This window comes from Ambystoma mexicanum, chromosome 1q (genome assembly GCF_040938575.1).
Source record: "Ambystoma mexicanum isolate Mex_15411 chromosome 1q, UKY_AmexF1_1, whole genome shotgun sequence".
Taxonomy (NCBI): Eukaryota; Metazoa; Chordata; class Amphibia; order Caudata; family Ambystomatidae; genus Ambystoma; species Ambystoma mexicanum.
The window spans coordinates 30,943,534-30,965,821 of NC_090922.1; the positions used below are offsets into that span (position 1 = coordinate 30,943,534).

Consider the following 22,288-nt stretch of genomic DNA (forward strand, 5'->3'; position numbering starts at 1 on the left):
CCTTGGTTGTTTTGCATCTTTCAGTTGAAGAGTAAGGGAAGAAACTAGGCTAGAATAGGTTTCTGGACAAGAGGTCTTCTATTTTGTTTGAAGTCATTCTGACATCCGGATGAGCACCTTTTGAAACATTTTGTATAGAGTAGGGCGTAGACTCACAGGTTTCGGCAGAGATTAGGTATCTTTTGTTTGAAGACAGAAATAACGTGGGAAAGACCATGCCTCCTTGTCCTTCTCCTGATTCTGACGTACGTGATGTATGCGCCGTCTGTGGCCTGAAGCATCAGGCACATGTCACTGAAGCTTGCAGGAGTTTACATTGGCTACCAATTCGTCAGAGGCTGCAATATAAGGGCTTGGTTACAGTCTTTAAGTGCCTTCACGATGAGGCCCCCTCCTATCTAATATCCAGAATAACAAACAATCCTATCAGACGTACCCTATGTTCCAATAACACTAACAGATTGAGCCAACCACGTACCCGTCTGAAAAATATTGGGGAAGCCAGTTTTGACTAGTGGGCCCCTGCTTTGTGGAATATACTTCCGAAACATCTTGTTAACAGTAAATCATCTGCTCCTTTCAAAATACATTTGAAGACATTAATCTTTGTTGAAGAACTTGGTTAAATGACAAAAAAATATGTTATGGCTCATCCTTTCTGCTTATTAGGTTCTCCCCTTTTCATTATCTTTAAGTTTTTCTTTGTGAGCTCCTTGAGGCCTATGGGTTAGTGGCGCTATAGAAGAGAGCAGATAGATAGACGTACCACAGAACCTCAGTTTCAATGTTTTTTTAGGTCTGTTACAGAGCATCTCAGCATCAGAGTATGTTGGTAGGCAGACTTAATCGCCACGCATCTTATTTGATCTTTCAATTGTGAATAATGAAGACTCTTTGTGTAGTATCAAATACAATGTGTCCTTTCTCTTTGAAGTATCTGGGGGAAGTGTTAAAAATCCTGCATCTTTTAAAAATGTCTTGGTATTGAAAACAGATGCTATGCCGGAATTCCTGTCACACAGTGCACAAACAGGCCAATGGCGCTGGGGACCAATGCAATGAAGGCACAAGTTGTGTACCTCAACCTTTGAATAAATAGAAATGAACACTTTTGTAAACCTGCTTTGATCACAAAAAATAAAGCAGAATCAGGAATCCAACTGTAGATAAGGGATTCAAAGAGAATTTTCCTGAGAGAAAATGTGCATCACGTCAAAGCTGACGGGCATCCAGTTCAAAAGGTTGAGAAGGATTTGGAGTGGAAACCAACGCTTGAAGAGGAGGTGTAGCAATAGGCATGAACTCTCACATATGCAAATGGTTTCTTTCTGTACATTTACAATGTTCAATAGCAAGGAAACTTAAATCACAAGTGTATAGAGAAGAAGGGACAAGCACGCAGAAGAATGTTGCTCATGAATGGAGGTAGCCGGTAAACAAGCAATCTATACCTTAACACTGTACATTTATTTTTATTTTTTATTTATTTTTTTGCATTTATTTACAGCGCACATAACTCGTAGGTATCTAGGCGCTAGTTTAATTGTGGAAGGGTAGGTTATTTATAAGGCGCTCGTTTTCTTTTGTTTTTTTTCCCCTAAGCAGGGTCTGGGATTCGAACCTGTGTTTGCTCAGCGTGGTCTTGCCTTCAAGGCCTGCACTTGCCACAGAGCTATCCTCCAGTCCGGTTTGAAAAGAATTGTCCACGTCAGTCTACACACACTTTTTCTTTCTATTAAAATGGACCTAAAAGTTACAATGTGTGTTTTCATGAGCACAACCAGGTGTTCTGCATTCTTTAATTAATTTCAATATCTGTTCATGGGTTGTGATAATAATGTGTTTTTCATTAGTATGTCATGCTCGGCTATTTCATAGATTATGGCCTTCTGAATTATACAATCACCATTTATTTGTCCAATTAAAAAAAAAATATTCAAGTGCTATTTAGAATTTGACTTTGTCTACTAGGGTATCTCTTCTACTTCTGGGACTAATGGGGGTCATAAGCCTAAGGTTAGAGATGCTGAAATCGTCCTGCTACAATTACTCTGACAAAGCCTGTAGGCTTGCTATAAAATACGAACCCTTTGTCGTGTGTAAAGACGAACAGCTTTCAGAAAAAATCCCCACACTTCAACACTGCATATTCCAAATGACGCAAAGACACATGCGTGTGATGTCCAGAGATATTTCATTCTGTGGAGAAAAAAAACACATATAAGATCATTTTAACACATGTACATCTCTTTAGAACGTTTCCAAGAGAAAGTATCAATACAGAAACTTTCTACTATAAGAGACGATGAAATCTACATTCTCAATCAAGTACTTTTTTCCCCAAAGCTTTATTTAAAGTGTTGCGATTTTGTCCAATCAAAATCAAATCCACATAGAAATAACTAAACAAAGAGACCCTCAATATACAGTGGTCATAATATTCAAACTTGTACCCACCCTCGTTTTTTTACATTATAATACATCAGATATTTCAAACCCAAATACAAGAGGTAACATACTATTGGTTCAGGCTCCAAAATGTACTCCATTAGCTAGTGAATTCGCCATACCAATCAAATTAACAAAACATTTGTTGGGAATCAATGGCTTATGGGTTAAGTGTTCGTTGTCCATTAGGAACTTTTTGAACGGTGGTCGGTCAAAAGGCCGAAAAAAAAATCCTGAATAACAAAAATCTCGAAAAAAAGGCCGAAAAAAAATATTGAATTTATTATTTTTTTATATATATGTATTTTTTGGGTCAGGTAAGTAAAAAATTGGTTAAAATAAAAAAAAATAGAAAAAAGGGAGTTTGGGGGGAACCCCCCCCATTTCGAAAAAAAAGTCATAAAAAAAATTCGATATTTTTTTTTTCGGCCTTTTTTTTCTTGATTTTTTTTTCGAGATTTCTAATTTCGGTTTTATGACCATAAACCCGCTGCACCAACACAGGGCCTTTCGATGGTTTTCATAATTGAGTCAAATACAATTGGGCTCGCAGTAGTTCCTCGGAGTGGAAATGTCAATGGCAATTGCGCCTCGATCATTTCCTTGACGCGGGATAAAATCTCTTTCCAGTATATTTGCAAAACCTTGCAAGCCCAGCATAGGTGACCAATTGTACCTTTCTCCCCTGCATCCTTTCCAAGAGTTAAATGACAATTTCTTATTAATGCCATGTAAAAGTGACATGACATGTAGCATAAGAACAGACTTTATAAACGCATTCTTTCACACTCCTACTACATGAGGATCCAGGAGCTCTTTCTCATGTGTGCCCAAGAGGATTCCGAGATTTCCATTCCTTAATCTGCCTCCCATTTTTCCATGTAACGTAGTTTATCCGAGTCGGTTGCGGGATCTAGCAGTTTATGACATTTAGACGAACAAGTTACTTTCTTACCTGGTAACGTTCTTTCGATGGGATGGTCCGACGACGTATTCCATATCTATGACATGTAATCACCACAGCTGTGCTGCTTCGGAAACTTTTTCGGCGTCTGCGTCCTGCGTCGATGACGTCGATGCGCCGCCGTCGAGGACCTCCTCCGACGTCCGACGTCATCCGATGTGATAAGTAGGACGCACAACGCCAGTAGCCTCAGTTGTAGTTTTTTCCCCCAGAACGTGTGACATTAGTCAACTGCCAGTCCGACACAAAGCCTTGCGGAACGTAAGCTGCAATCGCAACAGAAATTCTGCAGCGGGGAAGGCAGGGTGGGAGCGATATGGAATACGTCGTCGGACCATCCCATCGAAAGAACGTTACCAGGTAAGAAAGTAACTTGTTCTTCGAGGGGATTGGGTCCTCCGACGTATTCCATATCTATGACAGACTCCCAAAGTAGTACCAAATCAAGGAGGAGGGAAAGAATTTAGAAACAAAATTTAGAATAGCCAAACAAATAGCAGAGCAAAGGACCGCCTTGCCAAAGGCCATATCCTGCCCTCTGATGGAATCGAGGGAATAATGCCGTACAAATGTATGTACTGAAGCCCAGGTGGCAGCATCACAGATGTTGCGAATAGGAACACCCCTCTGCAGGGCAGTAGATGCAGCCACGCCCCTGGTAGAATGGGCCCGCAAGCCAGCCGGTGGGTCCTTACCCGCCAAGCGGTAACACTCCGAGATGGCCAAAATAATCCAGCGTGACAAAGTCTGTTTCGTCACAGCTTGCCCCAAGCGCTTACCAGCGTAACCAATAAAGAGTTGATCGTCCACTCTGACCCGGGACATGCGAGAAACATAAAAGCTCAAAGCTCTCCTAGGATCAAGCCTATGGAGCCTCTCCTCTTCCTTACCAGGATGCGGAGGAGGATAGAATGCCGGAAGAACAATCTTCTGGGCCAAATGAAATTCCGTCACTACCTTTGGAAGAAAAGAAGGACGAACTCGAAGGACAACCCTGTCCTTGTGAAATACAGTGAAGGGTGGCTTAACAGAAAGTGCCTGTAACTCACTCACTCTGCGAGCGGAAGTAACCGCAACTAAAAACACAGTTTTCAAAGTCAACAGCCTCAAAGGGCAAGAATGTAAAGGCTCAAACGGAGCACCCATAAGAAACCTAAGAACAAGGTTTAAATCCCAACCGGGCACCAGGAAAGGCGACGGAGGGAACACATTAGTGAGCCCTTTCAGAAACTGTGAAATTAAAGGGATTTTAAAGTAAGAACATTCTTCAGATGAGCGCTTAAAGATGGACAGCGCCGCCAGGTAACCTTTAATGGTACCCACTTGCAAGCCCCTGTGGGCCAAAGAAAGCAAAAAGGACAGAACCATGGGGATGTCACATGCAAAAGGATCCACATTCTGAACTCTGCACCAGTCGCAGAACTTACGCCAACGGCAACGGTACAGAGACTTAGTTGCGGGCCTTCGGGCCGAAAGCAACACCTCCATCACGTCTTCAGGGAGGTCCCAATCCTTATACCTCAACCTTTCAGAAGCCAAGCGTGAAGGTTGAGGGATCCGACCTCTGGATGGAGAACCTGACCCCCCTCCCGTGAGAGCAGATCGTCTCGGTAGGGAAGACGACGTGGAGGGCAGATGGACAAGTCGAGAAGGTCCGGGTACCACGTCCTCCGAGCCCACGCCGGAGCAATGAGGATCATCCGGGAACCGAACTTCCGTAACCTCCGCAGCACTTGCGGGATGACGGGGACTGGAGGAAACGCGTACAGCAGCGGGAATGACCAATCCACCACAAACGCGTCGCCTAAGGCTCCTTTCGGAGGAAATTCCCGCGAGCAAAACCTCTCGCACTTCCGGTTGACACTGGAGGCGAAGAGATCCACTTGAGGGGTCCCCAAAAGGGCGAAGATCTCCAGGAGAATCTCCTGAGCCAACTCCCACTCGTGAGAGATCGCGCTCTGCCTGCTCAGAGCGTCCGCCGTCACGTTTTCGTCTCCGGCCAGATGAACTGCCGAGATCGAAACTTCCTGCCGGATGGCCCAGAACTCGAGCTGCATCGCCTCCCTGCACAGAGGAAGTGACCCTGCCCCCCCCTTTTTGTTGAGGTAGTGCATGGCCACAGTGTTGTCCGTCATGATCAGGACAGCCTTTCCTCGCACAGTCGGCAGAAAAGCCTTCAGGGCTAGCCTGACGGCCCTCAGCTCCAACAGATTGATATGGAGTCTGGACTCCGACGGAGACCAACGACCGCTGACTGTCAGCCCGTTGGCATGAGCTCCCCATCCCGTGAGGGATGCATCCGTCACGATCGTCACCTCCGGCCAGGGTAGCCAAAATGGAGCCCCCTTCATCAAGTTGCCTTCGACGGCCCACCACAGAAGGTCCCGGGCGACCGAGGGCGGCACCTGAACCGGGTCCGACATCCTGCCGGAGGACTGCGACCATTGCGTCTTGAGTGCCCACTGCAAAGATCTCATCCGCAGGCGAGCCTCTGGCACCAGAAGAATGCAGGATGCCATGAGGCCGAGCAACCTCAAGAACACGAACGCCGGGAGCGTCTGGGCATGCTGAAACTTGTGCACCATCTGCTGAATGTGAAGAGCCCTCACCTGGGGAGGAAAACACTGCCCCAGGGAAGTGTCAAGCACTGCTCCGATGTACTGGAGCCTCTGTGTTGGCGTCAAATGGGACTTCTTTAAATTGAGGGAGAAGCCCAGCCTGTGAAGGGAGTGGCAGGCGACGGACAGATGATCCAGGACTTGCTCGGGAGAGCTCCCCCTGATCAACCAATCGTCCAGGTAGGGGTAGACGTGAATCCCCCCTTGCCTGAGATGCGCTGCCACCACCACCATGAGCTTGGTGAAAACCCTCGGGGCGGAGGTCAAACCGAACGGCAGGACCCGAAACTGAAAGTGCGAGTCGCCAACCGCGAACCTCAGGTACTTCTTGTGCTTGGGATGGATCGGCACATGGAAGTAAGCATCCTTGAGGTCGAGTGACACCAACCAGTCCTGAAGCTGAAGGGCCTGGAGGACTTGAGAGAGAGTAACCATCTTGAACTTGTCCTTCCTGAGGAGTTTGTTCAAACCGCGCAAGTCCATGATGGGTCTCAATCCCCCGTCTTTCTTCGAAATCAAAAAATAAGGGGAATACCATCCCTTGTTCCTCTCCGCTACAGGCACCAGTTCTATGGCGCCTTTCTCCAGCAGGGCTTGAATTTCCTGCGCAAGGAGCGGATCCGGACACTTCAAAGAGAGGTTCCCCGGTGGATTGTCGCGAGGCCTGTGCCGAAAGGGAAGACAGTAGCCGTGGGTTATGATCTCCAGAACCCACACATCTGAAGTAATGGCACGCCACTCTACAAGATGCTGCGCCAGCCTTCCCCCAACCGGCGAACCATGGTACATGGCCTCATGACTGAGTAGGAGCGGCTGCGGCGTTACCTGAGGGCAAAGAGGCAACTGCCCGAGCGGCCTTGGCACCACGGGTACCTTGTCGTCCACCTCTGGTACCCCTGCGTTGGCCCCTTTGACTGCCAGCTCCTCTCGCTTTACCAAAGGACGAGTAATAGCGAAAGGAGCCACCCCTCCACTGCTGTCCCCTAGGACGAAAAGGTGGAGGTTGGCGAACTGCAGCGCCCAACGACTTCGCTGCAGCTTTTGAGGTCTGCAACCTCTCAAGGCTCTCGTCAGCCTTGCTGCCAAAAAGATGTTCACCATCAAAGGGCATGTTGAGGAGCCGGGACTGCACATCAGGAGCAAACCCCGACTTCCGCAACCACGCAAACCTGCGTATCACGGTGCTCGCCGCCATGGACCTACTGACGCATTCAGCTAAGTCCAAACCCGACTGAACGGATTCACACATGGCATCCTTACCATCCTGGACCATAGCAAGGAAACCATCCCGTTCGTCCCCTTCGGGAATATGTTCAGCCGCTAACGCAACACAGTTCCACAGAGTGTGCGTGAAACGCGACAAGGCACAAATGGAGTTGGCCGCCTGAAGCGCCATACCACCAGAAGAAAACACCTTCTTCGCCCAGCCATCAAAACGTTTGTCGTCCCTATCAGGAGGGATGGTAGGGTACGACGCCTGCTTTGCCGGGGCCGTGGCCGCCTGCACCACCAAACTTTCCGGAGTGGGGTGCCTGGTCAAGTAGCAGGGGTCGCCACTGGCTGGACGGTATTTTCGCGACAAGGATCTGCCCACTGCCGGGAGACTCTCCGGAGCAGTCCAAGCCGCCGCCACCCTACGCTGTAAAGCCATATGGAACGGCAGTACCGGGTCAGTTGGGGGACCAACATCAAGGATGTCCGTCAGATCATCCTGCACAAACTCCCCTGGGGGAGCAGACCATCCCAGATACTCAGACACCCTAGCCATAAGGCGCCGGTATGAGGAATCGGCATGGGAGCCAGGCTCAGGCCGACCAAATTCCACCTCCGGAGAGGTGTCCAGTCCACTGGCATCATGCAGCGACTGCCTCAAATCGTCAAATTGACTATGGCCCGAGACAATGTCATCCGGCACCTGACTAGGAACCAGGCCATCCGAATCCTCATCCGCCTCTGAAATATAATCCAAGTGGTGGAAAGGCACCCGAGAGTGCCTGCTCTTAACCAGAGCCTTCCTAGGGGGAACACCCGAGACACGGGGCACCTCCGACACGAAAGGCGTCGATGGCGTCGAGCGAATCGGCGCCGACGTCGAGAAAACCGGCAACGACGCCGAGAGGATCGGCGTCGACGTCGAGGAAATCGGCGTCGACGTCAGATGCAGCGCCTCCAGTATCGGCGGCGTCGACACAGCCCTCGAAGCCGGAGCCCCGAGCGTGTCCCTCGACGACCTGACCGTCGACGGCTTCGACGACTTCCTCGGAGCCGGAGCCTCGAGAAAGCCTGTCGACGCCCTCGACGCCTCAGACGTCGATGTCTTCCTCGAAGACATCACAGGTGCACACGGTCTCGATCGCGTCGAGGACCGGGACCTGGAACGGGTACGGCGAGAACGAGCCCCCTTGTCCGAACGGGACCTCTCCCGTGACTCGCGCCGACCACTCTTGCGAGCGGTGGCTCTCGACCTCTCACGGCCGACCCCACTCGGGGGCGCGGACGGTTGAGTACCCTGCGACTCAAGAATCGCCAACATCTTCTTCCCGAAGGAAGCCCATTCCTCCGGCGTCGCACGGCTGGTGGGGTAACCGACGTGCCGGGCAGAGTCCACTGAAGAGGACCTGGAAGGCGATCGGTGTCGGCGCTTCCGAGAATGCCTCGAAGAGGCTGAGGAGTGGCGAGACCGACTCCTAGAAGAAGACCGACGAGACTTCCGACGATGACGCGGAGAGTCACCCCTCGAATCATCCGTCGAAAGCCCCGCCGACTTCGACTTCCGGGGCTTGGACACCCGACCTACCGACAATTTCTTCTTACGTTCGCGTAAGGCCTTGGACGTGAGCGACAGGCAGTCGACACAGTCATCCGTGTCGTGGGCCTCCCCGAGGCACCAGAGGCAGGCATCGTGCGAGTCAGTCACCGACATCTTGGACCCACACTCCCCGCACTTCTTGAAGCCCGGACGCGGGGTTGAAGACGAAGTGGAAGACATCGTCGAAGGAATATTCACAAACGAACAGGTTCGAAGAACCAGAAAGAACAGAACTCCAATGAGTCGAGGCTAGAACCGAGAAACACGAAGCAACACGTTCGCGGAAAAAACGGAACTGAGGCTACTGGCGTCGTGCGTCCTACTTATCACATCGGATGATGTCAGACGTCGGAGGAGGTCCTCGACGGCGGCGCATCGACGTCATCGACGCAGGACGCAGACGCCGAAAAAGTTTCCGAAGCAGCACAGCTGTGGTGATTACATGTCATAGATATGGAATACGTCGGAGGACCCAATCCCCTCGAAATATTTGTTTGGCCTTTTAATATTTATTAATTTATTTTATTTTTGCATTTGTAAAGCGCCTAAACCCATGGGCATCAAGGTGCCGTTACAAACCAGTTACACAGTACATAGACTTGAGGAAAAACATTTTGAGAAACAGGTCAGGGTAGTGCAAAAGGCACTCATAATTTGCATGCTCAGGGAGGTCAGTGCTTTAGGTGGAGAGCCACGTTTTTAGGGCTTTCCTCAATGCCCAATGTGAATTGTCTGCTCTTAGCAAGGGAGGGAGGGAGTTCTAGTAAATAGCGGCTACTGCAAGGAAGCTGGCGCCCACTCCTCTGGGTCTTTTGAATTTCGGTGTTGCGATGCGGTGAGCGTAGACTGGCCTTACTGGTCTGAGGGTGTTGGACCTGACGATTTTATGCGCCAGGTACTTTGGTGCTGTATTTGAGAGGTGCATAATAGTAAGGATTTTGTAGATAATCCATTCCTAGATAGGTAGACAGTGCGCCTCCCTTCTTCCTGGTGAGATATGATCTCTTTTCGAGATATTTAGTGCTGAGCGTAGCTCATTGTTTTTAATTACCTAGATTTTACTAATGTTCTTCTTGGATTTGCCTGCAAAGAGGGGATTACAGTAATCGAGTCTTGCTCCAGTTACCGCTCGTCCAATGGTGAGGCAATTTGCCGGTGTAAGCAATTGTCTGGCTGCATTAAGGAGTTTGGCTGTGTAGGTTGCTGACGAGGCGCTTGCGTTGACTTGTTTTGTGAGGGAAAGAGTGGCGTCTAGGTGCACTCCCAGAATTTTTTTTCACAGAAGCTGAGATGGGGATCTTAATGCCATCAAACAGGAAGGAAGAGTATTGGAGGAAAGCTTCTTTAGCATTGCTGCTGACCCCACTACAAGGATCTCGGTCTTATCGTCATTCAGACAAAGATGGTTCATAGCCATCCAGGCCTGGATTGTCAGGTAGATATTGTTGATTGTGCTTGTATCCTCTTCATAAGTCCCTGACAGGGGGAGGAGAATTTGTGTGTCATCAGCATAGTTAGTGTAGGCTATGCCGATGGAATCCAGGAGGTCGAAGAGGGGTTTGGTGACTATATTATAGAGGTGGGGGGTGCTAGCCGATTCTGAGAAGACTCTCATGGATCTTCCTTCGAGGAATGACGCCACACAGGTTGTGGCTTCTTGGGAAATGTTGGCAGGGGATGTGAGGTGGTGGTACATGATTTTGTGGTCCACTAGGTTAAAGGCGGCCGATAGGTCAAGGAGAAGGGCTGTCTTTCCTTCATCTCTGACATTGTACAGCTTTTTTTTAATCTAGCAGTGCTGATTCTGTGCCATGTCCAGGCAGTAAGCCAGATTGGCGCTTTCCTGGGAAGTGGTTGGATTCAAGGAAGGACTGTATTTGGTTGTATGATGCCCTGTCCAAGATCTTTAGTAGGAATGGAACTGTGGTAATCGGGTGATAGTTGTTGGGCACTGACGGGTCTAGGGAGTTTTTTTTGAGTAAGGGGAGGACCCAGGATTCTTTCAAGCTGGAAGGTACGAGATTTAATGTGAAGGAGGCGTTAAGGAATCTGGTAATGAATGGGACTAGGGCGTTAGAGCAGTCTCTGATAACCGTTGCAGGGCAAATATCCAATTTGCATCTGGAGGATTTAAGACTTCTGAGGATGTTGGCAGTTTCTTCCTTCGAGACCTCTGTAATGTGAAAGATCGGGGTAAGTGGACTAGTGGAATAGGGAGACACCAGGGAGGTGGTGTTGGTTTTGATTAGTTCTTGTTTCAGAGATATGTTCTGCTGTAGAGGGCGTATTTTGGACCTCAGAGCAGTCTGAATATTTGAACAGCACAACTAATCTTTTGTGATGGCTGTAGGGGGCGATTTCCAACTCTTTGAGTATACAGAAGATTTCCTGTGAGTTGGAATTGGCATTTGTAATTCTGGTATTGTAAGCAACCGATTTAGTGGCGATAATGGCAAAGTTGTATTCTCTGGCAATCCTATCAAAGGCTGTTTTCGGAGCATTGGCTGGAGCCTTTTTCCATGTGGCTTCTGCTAGTCATTTTTTAGCTCGTAGGGCCTGGAAGTCTGGGGTGAAACAGGCGTTGATTTGAGCCACTTGTTTGGCTTTCCGCAGTGCCAGGGGGGCTACTGAGTTCATTGCCTTGGTCAATGTGTTCTTGTAGATGGCTGCTAGTATACTCGGTCTGCTGAGTCAATGTGCTCTAGCAAGAGGGGAGTGAGATGAGGGGAGATGGCTTCTTTGCTTATCTTTCGGGCGCTACGTGACCAGGTCAAAGGTAGGGCCTGTGGTGCGTGCAGGTAAGTTTTGGAAGGTGGTAAGGTGAAGGAAAGGATATGATGATCCAACCAAGGGCATGGAGATATTGGTCTGACTATTGAGGTCCACCACTCAGTCCAAGGTCCTGCCTTTGTTATACGTAGGGGCTGTCGCGCAGTGTTTGAATCCAAGATCTGAGAGGGCGTTTGCTAGGGAGGTGGCACTGTGGTCAGAGGGGTCATTGAACTCTAGATTCGGGTCCCCTAATATTATAGATGTAGAGGTATGCTTAACGTTGCCTCCTACTACTTGGAGTAAGTCTTCTTCAAAGGAAGCAGGGTGACCGGATGGCTGGTAGATGATATGGATCAAGAGGGAGTCTGTGGGTGAGGATGAGAGCTTGATAGAGAGAACATCTCTGTCCTAAGCATGATAGGGGGTCTTATTTGAAAGGTGTCTTTAAAGATGAGGGCAACCCCTACTCCTCTAGCATCTGTCCTGTCACTTATAAGGATGGGAAAGCCATCGGGTATTGCTAGGGATAGGGCTGGGAGGGAGGCTTGATGTAACAAGGCTTCCATGATAGCCAGCATGTCAAGGTTTTGGGAGGTTATCAAGGCATTAATGTCAAGGGCATGGGCGGGGATAGATCTAGCATATGTGAGGGCACCTTTTAAGAGGGGGGTGGGGTCTGGCTACCAGGTGGGTAAAGTACGATAGACTGGTGGAAGGCTCTTTTGGAAGTGTAGGCTTACTGGTGGTGGGTGCGTGCGTGGTTGGTTGGTTGGTTTGTTGATTGTCTTAGGGTATTGGGTACTATATTTGGGTAAGGTAATCACTGTGCTACTCAAAGTTTCTTTGGTGGATTGGCTTTTAAGCAGAGTCTTTTAATGGTCATATGCTGGGTGTCTGTTTCTGGTTGGTCTGTGACCTACAGCAGGTTTTGTTTTAATTAACCTATGCAGCAGTGTGGGATTAGTTTGTGTGCCTAACTTGTCATTTCTAACCCAAATAGTGGCTGGGAGGCAGGGAGAGCTCTTTTTGATTGTTCTGAAGCCCACCCTGCTGTTTCTGGCTAATGAGGAAGCTGGGGCCATGGTGCTCCCTATTAAGTAGGGTGGCATTGAGGAACATGTGAGGAGACGTTATGTTGTGGTGGGCAATAGTTTGGGTGTCAGGAGAGCGGTAGAGGCTCTATTCCTTTTGGAGTCAATGGTAGGGAGCACAGTATTCCATACCTTTAGAGTTTGGATGTCATGGAGGTGATGCTGTGGTGGGACACCACGTTCCCTAGGGCAGTGATGGCTGGGGATAACCTGGTATTGGGTGATTGGAGGAGACTGCTGCTTCTAGGATCGTGGCCTGTATAGTGTAGACATTGGGACATCCTGCAATAGGAGATGAGGATCACGGGCAGTATTACACAGGAGTTTGTGCGGTCAGGTGTGCAAGGCCTCCCTAGCCTCAATAGCAGCTTGTGGGGGAATGGCGCCATAATCAAGACCAGCGCCGCTCGGTGCATGATCGAGGCTGAGGATGGGCGCAGTAGAGGGGCAGCAATATTCCCCCGTCAACGTTAATTCAAGCCCTTTACGTGTTCTAGAACCTCTCTGCTTTATTGCAATGCCTAAATTGAGCATATCAGAATCTCTCATATTCTGAAATAGAGAACTACATTGGCAGTCTTCAAATGTCAACGAAGTCCCATCTGAATGCAACTATCCCAATTTAAGCGGTTCTCCCCTTTCCGAGGCCCTAAAGGGATTTCTATGCATGCCAAAAGTAAAATCTGGATTGTCAAGCATTGGGGTCAGAGGACCTAATCCTACAGGTAGCTTCTACATCCTATAGCATTTTTCACAACATGAGATAGTACAGCTAACTATGATCATGGAGAGCCACCAAGAGAACTAACTCTACTTTAGAAAAGAAATGGCAATTCTAACAGTTTGGGCTTTTGTGCAGGCATGCGAAAGGCACTTGGCAGGCACCACCGTAGTGGTATTAACTGGTAATTGATGGAAGCATGTGCAAAAGGTGCGAGTGCCTAGGCATCTAATAGCATTGCCTTGCAAATGCTGAATACTTGTTTTAACAGGACTTCAGTGAGAGACACACACATAGTGCTTATAAATCAATGGCTGAAGGCAGACTTGGTTAAGACATTTTTATTACACCAGTAGCACGGTTACAACTGCAATTGAGTCAGTAACTCCCAGAGACTGATTTGAGAAAACACTGTCAGGCATTTCAAGTGATGTAAGGGTTGATGGTAAGGGTTGATTAAAGCAAGAGCAAAGAGTTCACATGAGGAGGTATTTTGGATGAGAAGGGGCACGAACTGGGTGGGAAGAATAATAGGGATTAGCATGGCCAGTCAATGGGTGGGCAAATCACCAAAACACCTACAAGCTTTGAGTCCCTCCTTACATGCATTTCCCCCTATCTGTAATGCAATACTTTTGGCTTATAGGTGGCTAAAGCAACACCTAATAGCACAAACTAAAACATGGCAGATTCCCCAGCGCTAGAGAAGTGGCAGTGGCCTTCTTTCCATGTGCAACCATTTCTTTGTTCCTTTCTCATTCCTCCAATCGAATAAAGAGCTGATCTGTGCTGCATATGAATATCTTTTCAGGAGTGAAAGAGAATTCTTGCAACAGGGGGCGAAGGAGCATTTTCTGTGAAACCATAGGCCTCTTCTAAACCCAAAATAATAAAAGTTAAGATCTTACTGTGTAGTTTAGTAATACTGGGTGAGGAAATTGAAACTGGAAGAGCATGAAAAACAGTTTTGGGATAAGCAACAATTTAATTGCAGCTATTGTTCCCCCCATGAAATCTACTGGAGATCGCATCTTTTCAAGTCTTCCTCACATTCTTTAAATACTTTAGGGAACTTGGCTTTATTTAGTGTTCCATTTGATGGTTTTATGATAAATGCCAAGTATTCTAATGTATTCTGGACTATTTAAAGGGGAATACAGATTGTATCTATTCAATCAACTGACTTGATTCTTTTATATTCATTCCCACTGATTCATCATAATTAGTTATAAGCCCCAAAGCCTCCCCAAGTTTTCCTAAAACGGAGGCCCCTTTGGGCAACGATTCAGGGACTTTACCAGAGAACAATAATACATTATCGGCATATAAGGCTATTTTATGATTATCTCCTTGGCAGTCTATACCATATTTGGAGCGACCTTCCTGGATTTTATGAGCTAATGGCTCTAAGGCCAAAGCGAAGATCAGCCCTCCCTGCCTCCCAGCCCCTATTTGGGTTAGAAGTGACAATGGACATCCCTGGCTGGTGCCCCTGTTAACCTTAATGGGATTGGTACAAGCTTTGCTCATCTTAATTTTAGTGCAGGGAATCTGAAAATTAGCCAAAATCAATGTTGCAAATTTAAGAGCAAATACATCCGAGGCTAATACATCTTTCATATATGCCCAATTTAAGCTATCAATAGGCTTGTTGCTGTCCAGCCCAAAGGAAATTTCCAAATTATGCATAACCCATTCTACCAGATCAATCGTTCTTCTAATGTTACCATAGGATTGGGTTAGGTGTTGTTATTTAGTAAGTGTTTTTTCAAATGAATTAGAGTTCAGTTAATTTAGGAGAGGTGCCAAGGGCGCTGGACATCTTGGAATGTGGTATACAAGTTCATATTCTACGCTGTTCCTTGTGCTTTGCATCTACATTGGGGCTGGGGTGTTCACGTCTATCTATTCTATAGAGGATCTAGGGCCAAGTATCGAGTGGTTGCAGAGTTTGGATTTGGCGTTGATTCTGAAGTGGAGAATGGATGGTAATTTAAGAGGGGTCACATGGAATGTAAATGGCATAAACAATGTACAAAAAAGAAAAAAAGTAATGTATTATTTGAATGATCTCAAGGGAGATGTGTGTCTTATTCAAGAGATGCACCTCATAAGGGGCGAGTTCGACGATCTGAAAAAAGGTTGGATTGGGAGAGTGTATGGGTCCACTTTTAACTCAAGATCTATAGGAGTGGCAATCTTGATTAGGAAAAATGCCCCTCTTAAAGTTTTGAAAGAAATTAACGAGAATGAAGGTAGAATTATTGCCATTATGACTATTATTCAAGGCACAGAAGGAATTTTCTGTAATATATATGCACCTACAGTAGATGATGGCTCCTTTTTCAGGAAGGTTGCTCAAATCATTCAAGATCTGGGGTCAAGGAACATTGTACTAGGTGGGGATTTTAATACGGTTCTGGATCAAGATATAGATAGGATTGGTTCTAGACATAGCAGAATTATTGACATGCACACCAGAGCTCTGAAAGATCTTTTGGAGGAACACAATTTGAAAGATGGATGGAGGATGGAAAATCTGGTGGCCAGAGAATACACCTTTTATTCAGGGGCGCATACGACATATTCACGCCTAGACATGTTATTAACGTCAGGAAGAATTTCTGAAAACTATTTAACAAATAAAATTGGAAATATAATATTGACGGATCATGCTCATGTCGCCATGGATTTGAAACTAGACTTTGCTTTGAACAAACATTATACTTGGAGGCTGAATACCAGGGTGCTGGACAATGACAAGGAAATGCACAAAATTGCCACAGAAATAGACTACTTTGCGAAAGAAAACTGCACAGGGGAAGTCAGACCTGACATTGTTTGGGAAGCGTTCAAGTGTACAGTACGTGGTATGCTCATCAGTTTAGAAAGTGGATTAAAGAAAAGATTAGACAGAAGATATCTAGAACTGGAGTCAAACATTAAATATATCTCAAGGGATTTGATGGTTAATCCAGCTAATTCAGTTATGATCCAACAATTTAAACAATTGAGATTGGAATTGAAAAATCTAATTTCAGATAGAGCGGATAAGGTGTTCTTTCAGCAAAAATGCACATATTTTGAGAGAGGGGAAAAATGCGATTGATGGCTGGCATTTAGACTGAGGAAAAGAGAGTCAGAACAAACAATTACTTCTATCAGAGGGGAGGATGGTCTAATCACTTTCAAACCAAAAGAAATTAATGAGGTTTCCAAGGCTTTTTACACAGATCTTTACAAAAATGAACTGTATATTTCTGTGAATGATGGTGTATTCCTGGAAGGATTGCCACTTCCTATGATCACTGAGGTGGAATTGAAAACTCTAGATAATGATATAACGCTAGATGAGGTAAAAAGAGCAATTGAAAAACTAAATACAGGAAGATCACCTGGACCAGATGGATTACCAGTAGAGTTTTACAAATGGTTACCCAATTCAGCACTGAATCTCTTTTTGAACATGTTTACATCTTCCCATTCTAGGGGCTTACTCCCCCCTACAACACGACATGCTATGATATCAGTGTTCTTGAAAAAAGGGAAAAATGAGACTTTAGCTTCAAGTTACAGACCGATTAGTCTACTCAATGTTGATAACAAAATATTGGCAAAATACTTGCTTTAAGACTAGAAAATCTATTGCCAAAACTGATACACCCTGATCAATCAGGTTTTGTAAAGGAGAGAAGTACCTCCAGTAACATTCGGAAACTTTAACGTACCATATCTGTGGCTACTGAGTCAGTTGAAGAGTCTGCTGTCCTTTCTTTAGACGCTGAAAAAGCCTTTGACAGAGTGAATTGGCAATTTATGTGTGGGGTCTTAGAGAAAATGGGAATTGGATCCAAGTACATTTCCTGGATAAAACTGCTCTATTCCAAGCCAACGGCTGATGTGATTACCAATGGCCTAAGATCTGAAATGTTTGAATTAGAAAGAGGAACGAGGCAGGGATGTCCCTTGTCCCCTTTACTTTTTGTAATTGGTATAGAACCACTAGCAGCAGCAGAAAGATCGGAAAGGGGTCTGCAAGGTGTGAGTTGTTGGGGCATGCAACAAAAAGTATGGTTATATGCCGATGATTTGTTGTTAGTTCTCAAGGATCTAAGACATTCGCTGCACATACTTATGGATATTTTGTCGACCTTTAATCTATTCTCTGGTTATAAGATAAATTGGGCCAAATCAGAGGTCCTGGCCTTGATACCGTTTTGTGACAAGAATTTTGTTAAATAGTGGGGCTTTAAGTGGTGTACAGGAAAATTACTGTATTTAGGAGTGTGGATCTTGCCGAGTATCAGGGATTTCATTAAAGAAAATGTGAATATGGTTTGTACTATGTACAAGATGGATTTGGAGAGATGGAACGTACTGCACTTGTCTTTATGGTGGAAAGTAAACGCATTGAAGATGGTTTCCACAACAATAATTAATTACGTGCTTACATGATTCCATTGGTTATTGGAAAGAATTACTGGCTAGAATTGGATAGACTTACTCAAAGTTTTTTATGGGATCAGAAGCCACCAAGGCTAAAGATATGTAAACTATAGTTGCCCTTAGAAAAAGGAGGTTTGTGAGTACCTAATTATAGGGCTTATCATTTGGCTTTTATGTCACAAACCTTAATGGGATTTATGAAGCCAAATCCTAATGAGTGGGTTTGTGCAGAGAGTAGTCATTTTGGTCCTTTACTACCTAGGGCTTTGATAACGACTGTACACAAAAATTGTGGTATTAATGTCCCACTGAGTAAATGTCTACTCAGTTCCTGGATGAGTCTGAATAACTGTTTGTGATATGACGCATTGAGGGATCCTAACGCCTCTGTCTGGTTGAATCCGAGTATTAAATTGGAGGGAAAGACTTTGTTTTGGTCGGAGTGGTTTCTAGCAGGTTTACAATGGTTAAATGACCTTTTTTTATTTATTTATTTAATATGCATATAACAATTACAGTTTTACATATAAAACACATAAGATCACAAAGTTTTCCCAGAAGATACTACATATCACACGTCTTTGTCAATCATAGGTTAAACTATCACTATAAAAATATCAGTACACCATTTGATAGTTCTGTTAAAATCTCTAAAATCTTCACATAAAACTTCATCAAGTAAAAAATTAAATTCATATAATTTCCGGCCATAAGACTCAAACACATTTCGGACATATTGCACTTATATGTATTGTTATTATATTTCATTATATATTTCCTGAATATTTCATCAAGGCTTTCACATTCACATATTATGTGATGGACTGTTTCCAATGTATTTATCCCACAGTCTACAATATCGAACGTCCTTATGAATACCATTTTTTGCGCCTAGTATTACTAATATGTTACAGATATTGAATTTAAACTTTAAATACCAACGAAGCATGTTGCACTCTGGAAATGCATACTGATAGGTGAGTTTGCCTTCTCTGGACATCAGATGATTTAAGAATGGACCACTGTTTACTTTTTCTCCCAGGTTTACTGTCATCTGTTCATAGTCTAGTTCACAGATTAATCTTTTTAATTTCTGCGCAATAGAGAACAGCAACCAGCCATCATTATCATTTTTTGTCCACTTATAAACCTTTCTCCACCTATTTATGGTAACAAATTCATTTTGGTGGTTGAACTACCATATTGTTCCATAACCTTTATCACAAATGTACCATTGGTAAGTCGGTTCAATTTCACATGCAGCATAGCCACCATTAATTCGATACGACTATTCACACTTATCAGTCCACATTCCAGCAGAATATATTTGTTTGAAAGGTTTTTGGGCATCCTCAACAATATCCTCAGCACTTTGGCTTCAAATGCCTTCAACTCTTTCTTAAAACAGCTTCGCCATAATTCGGCACCATATAGTAAGCAAGATACAATTTTTGCAGAGTATAGTGTGGCGACAGTATTCACAGAGAAGTTTCCTTGGTTACCGATAAATTTGCTTAGCGCCATGGTGGCTATCATACATTTTCACTTTGTTTCACACCAGTGTTTTTTCCAGTTAAGCTTATTATCTATAACCACGCCCAGGTACTTATATTCGTTCACATCCTCAAGCTGTCTCGTTTCAATCATCCATTTTGTTTTTGATTTCTAATCAGATGTTTGGAGTCAAACTTCATTACTTCTGTTTTTTCAGTGTTAATGACCAAGTCATTCTGCTTTGCAAACTTTACTAATTTATCCAGTTTTACTTGGAGGCCCTTTGGTGTATAGTCAATTAAGACAAGGTCATCAGCGTAACCTAACCAACCAAGCTTAACTGTACCAATCTTGATATCAAATGTCTGACTATTACTAGCCTCATTTAGAAAGTCTGCCAAGTATAGGTTGAATAGGATGGCCGCTAATGTGCAGCCTTGTTTGCCTCCACGTATGGTGGGTATGGCTTCAGATAATCTCCCTTCTAGGTCAAGGCGAACTCGAACCGAGGTATCGGTATAAAGCAATTGTATCATATACAATAACCCAGGCGGTATTCCCCAGTTTTTAAGCTTGGCCCATAGCTTACTCCGAGTTATGGTATCAAATGCTGCTGAAAAATCTATAAAACCAACATATACAGACAACCTTGCGCGAGTATTCTATGGCAGTTACTAGATTTACAATGTTATGTGTTGTAGATGATCCTGCTTTAAAGCCAGATTGATTATCAGGCAGAACTCCACATTTGGTGATCCATTAATTTACATCAATTAGCAGAATCTTAGCAAATATTTTAGCCGGGATATCTTACATAGCCAACATCCTGTAGTTAGCAGGATCTTTACGTGGGCTTTTCTTGAATATAGGCAATATTATACTTTTCTTCCATGACTCTGGCAGCTTACCTCGTCTCCCAATCCACTGAAATATAGTGAGTAGAACCCTAGCCCATATTTCTGGGGCCTTCTGTAGCAATGCATTACTAGTGCTATCTGGTCCAGCTGCTCTTGACTTGGGCAGTTTTCTTATTATGTTTACCAATGAGGTTAGAGTCGTTGTACAGTTCTATATCATAGCAATGTTCACATCCCCATTTTCTTCGCTTATTAGCGTTCCCAAGGTACTTTTAACATAGATGACCCATCCACTTTCTGGCACACAGTTAATAGGGAGAGAGATTTCTTTTTTACAGTTCATAATATCCCACATTTCTTTACTAATTCCAACCACGTTTCTTTGGGTTTCTTTTTCTGGTAGTTTTTCAGCCAAAACTTATAATGCCTTTTAAGTATCTGTATCCTATATGTTGCATCTATAGCCCTCTCATTTATACATTTTTTAATACAATCTCTGAGCTTTTTCTTTTCCTTGTGTATCTCGTTATAAAATCTCTTATGATGTACCAGATTCCATTTTTCTCTGATGGTTCTAAGAGTTCTTTTTTCCATGACCGAAGTTTTTATGTTTTCAGTCATTGAGTCAAAGTCACTAAGCATTTCATTCATATTGTCAAGAGAGCTATTTTCAAATTTGCTGATAAAGTTTTCCAATAGATGTTCAGCAATCTCATTCCCTTTATTTCGGGGGTTCCATTTTATACAATTTCCCTCCTCATTTACCTCTATATCTCCATTAATTTGGTATTCATTGATATTTACATATTTGTCTATAAAACAGAGATACAGAGGCAAGTGATTGCTTTCTTCCCTACACCCAACTGCCATATCACTTATTAACATTCTTGCTTTTTTATTTACAATCATATAGTCAATAGTGCTCATACTATCTCCACATATACGAGTAGGTTGTAGTTCAGTGTCTCCTAGGGTATTACCGTTCAAGATAAATAACTGATGTTTATTAAGTAGGGAAATCCATTCTTTTACTTCCCTTTTCAGAGGATCTATCTTGACAGGTTCAGACTGAGGTTCGGCATTGATATATTCAGACTCAAACCTAAGTTTAGTGTTTAGTTCTCCAACTATAGTAACTGGTAGTTTGTTTACAAATTCTACTAGTACTTTAGTTAGTGTAAGTATATTTTCCCTAATATATTTTCCCCCAGGCGGGTTATATACATTTACCAGAATGAATTTATCGATTGTTGGCAAAGTACATATCACCATTACCACTAAAATCATCTTAGTAGATATTTCATGTTTGATCCCGCTCCACAGTGATTTAATAGAGACCATTAGTCCTCCCTTCCGACGCCCTCTAATACCTTGTGTTGCAGGACTGACATGATTGCTACGTCCATCAATTTCACAATCAGTTACCAGCCACGTTTCTTGGAGGGCCACTATTCTGAATCGAGCAATATTCGCAAGCAGACCGTCTTCACTAGTATAGTGTGCATTCCCTCGAGTATTCCAAGACACTATTACCTCTAGATCATCAGGAGCAAGTTTCAAAGTGGGGTTTGAAAGCAATAGGGAGCCATTGCCAATAGCCATCAGGAATCTTTGTATCAGACGGTGGGTTTGAATTCGCTTTTGCTACGTTCTTTTGATTTGATTTGGTCACCCATTGTTCATTACTCACTTTCTCTCCCTTATTTTCAACTTGTTTAATTCGTTTTACTTCGTATTTTTCCCTGGGAATCAGTTTTTCCTTACATGTATAGCCAATTTTCTCAAAATGGTCTTTTTGGCTCAATATAAACTTGTGTATTGTCTTTTCATGGCACCATACATTAGTGATAATCCGGGTTTGGTTTACCACTTGATCTATTATTTTTAGGTCATCAGAGACAATCATCCTCAATGGAATGATTGCAGCACATAATCTGAGTATTTGTTGTCTATTGAGAACCAGCATTTCACTAGGGTCTGTCTTTTCGATTTGGAGGGCCCGGATCATATTATTCATTTCACCACAAGCCTCTTCTTTCAATGGAGTACACCCATTTATTCTTTTTTC

The 22,288-nt window shown here is 44.5% G+C and overlaps 1 protein-coding gene across 1 annotated transcript in view; it reads right to left on the reverse strand.

Annotated features, from left to right (window-relative positions):
* DPY19L3 (dpy-19 like C-mannosyltransferase 3) overlaps positions 1–22,288 on the reverse strand; it is a 2,003,695-nt gene that overhangs the window by 391,851 nt on the left and 1,589,556 nt on the right. Inside the window, exon 14 of the mRNA XM_069635451.1 lies at positions 2,088–2,199. Coding sequence (XP_069491552.1) covers positions 2,088–2,199 — 112 coding nt within the window. The remainder of the gene's footprint in view (positions 1–2,087; positions 2,200–22,288) is intronic.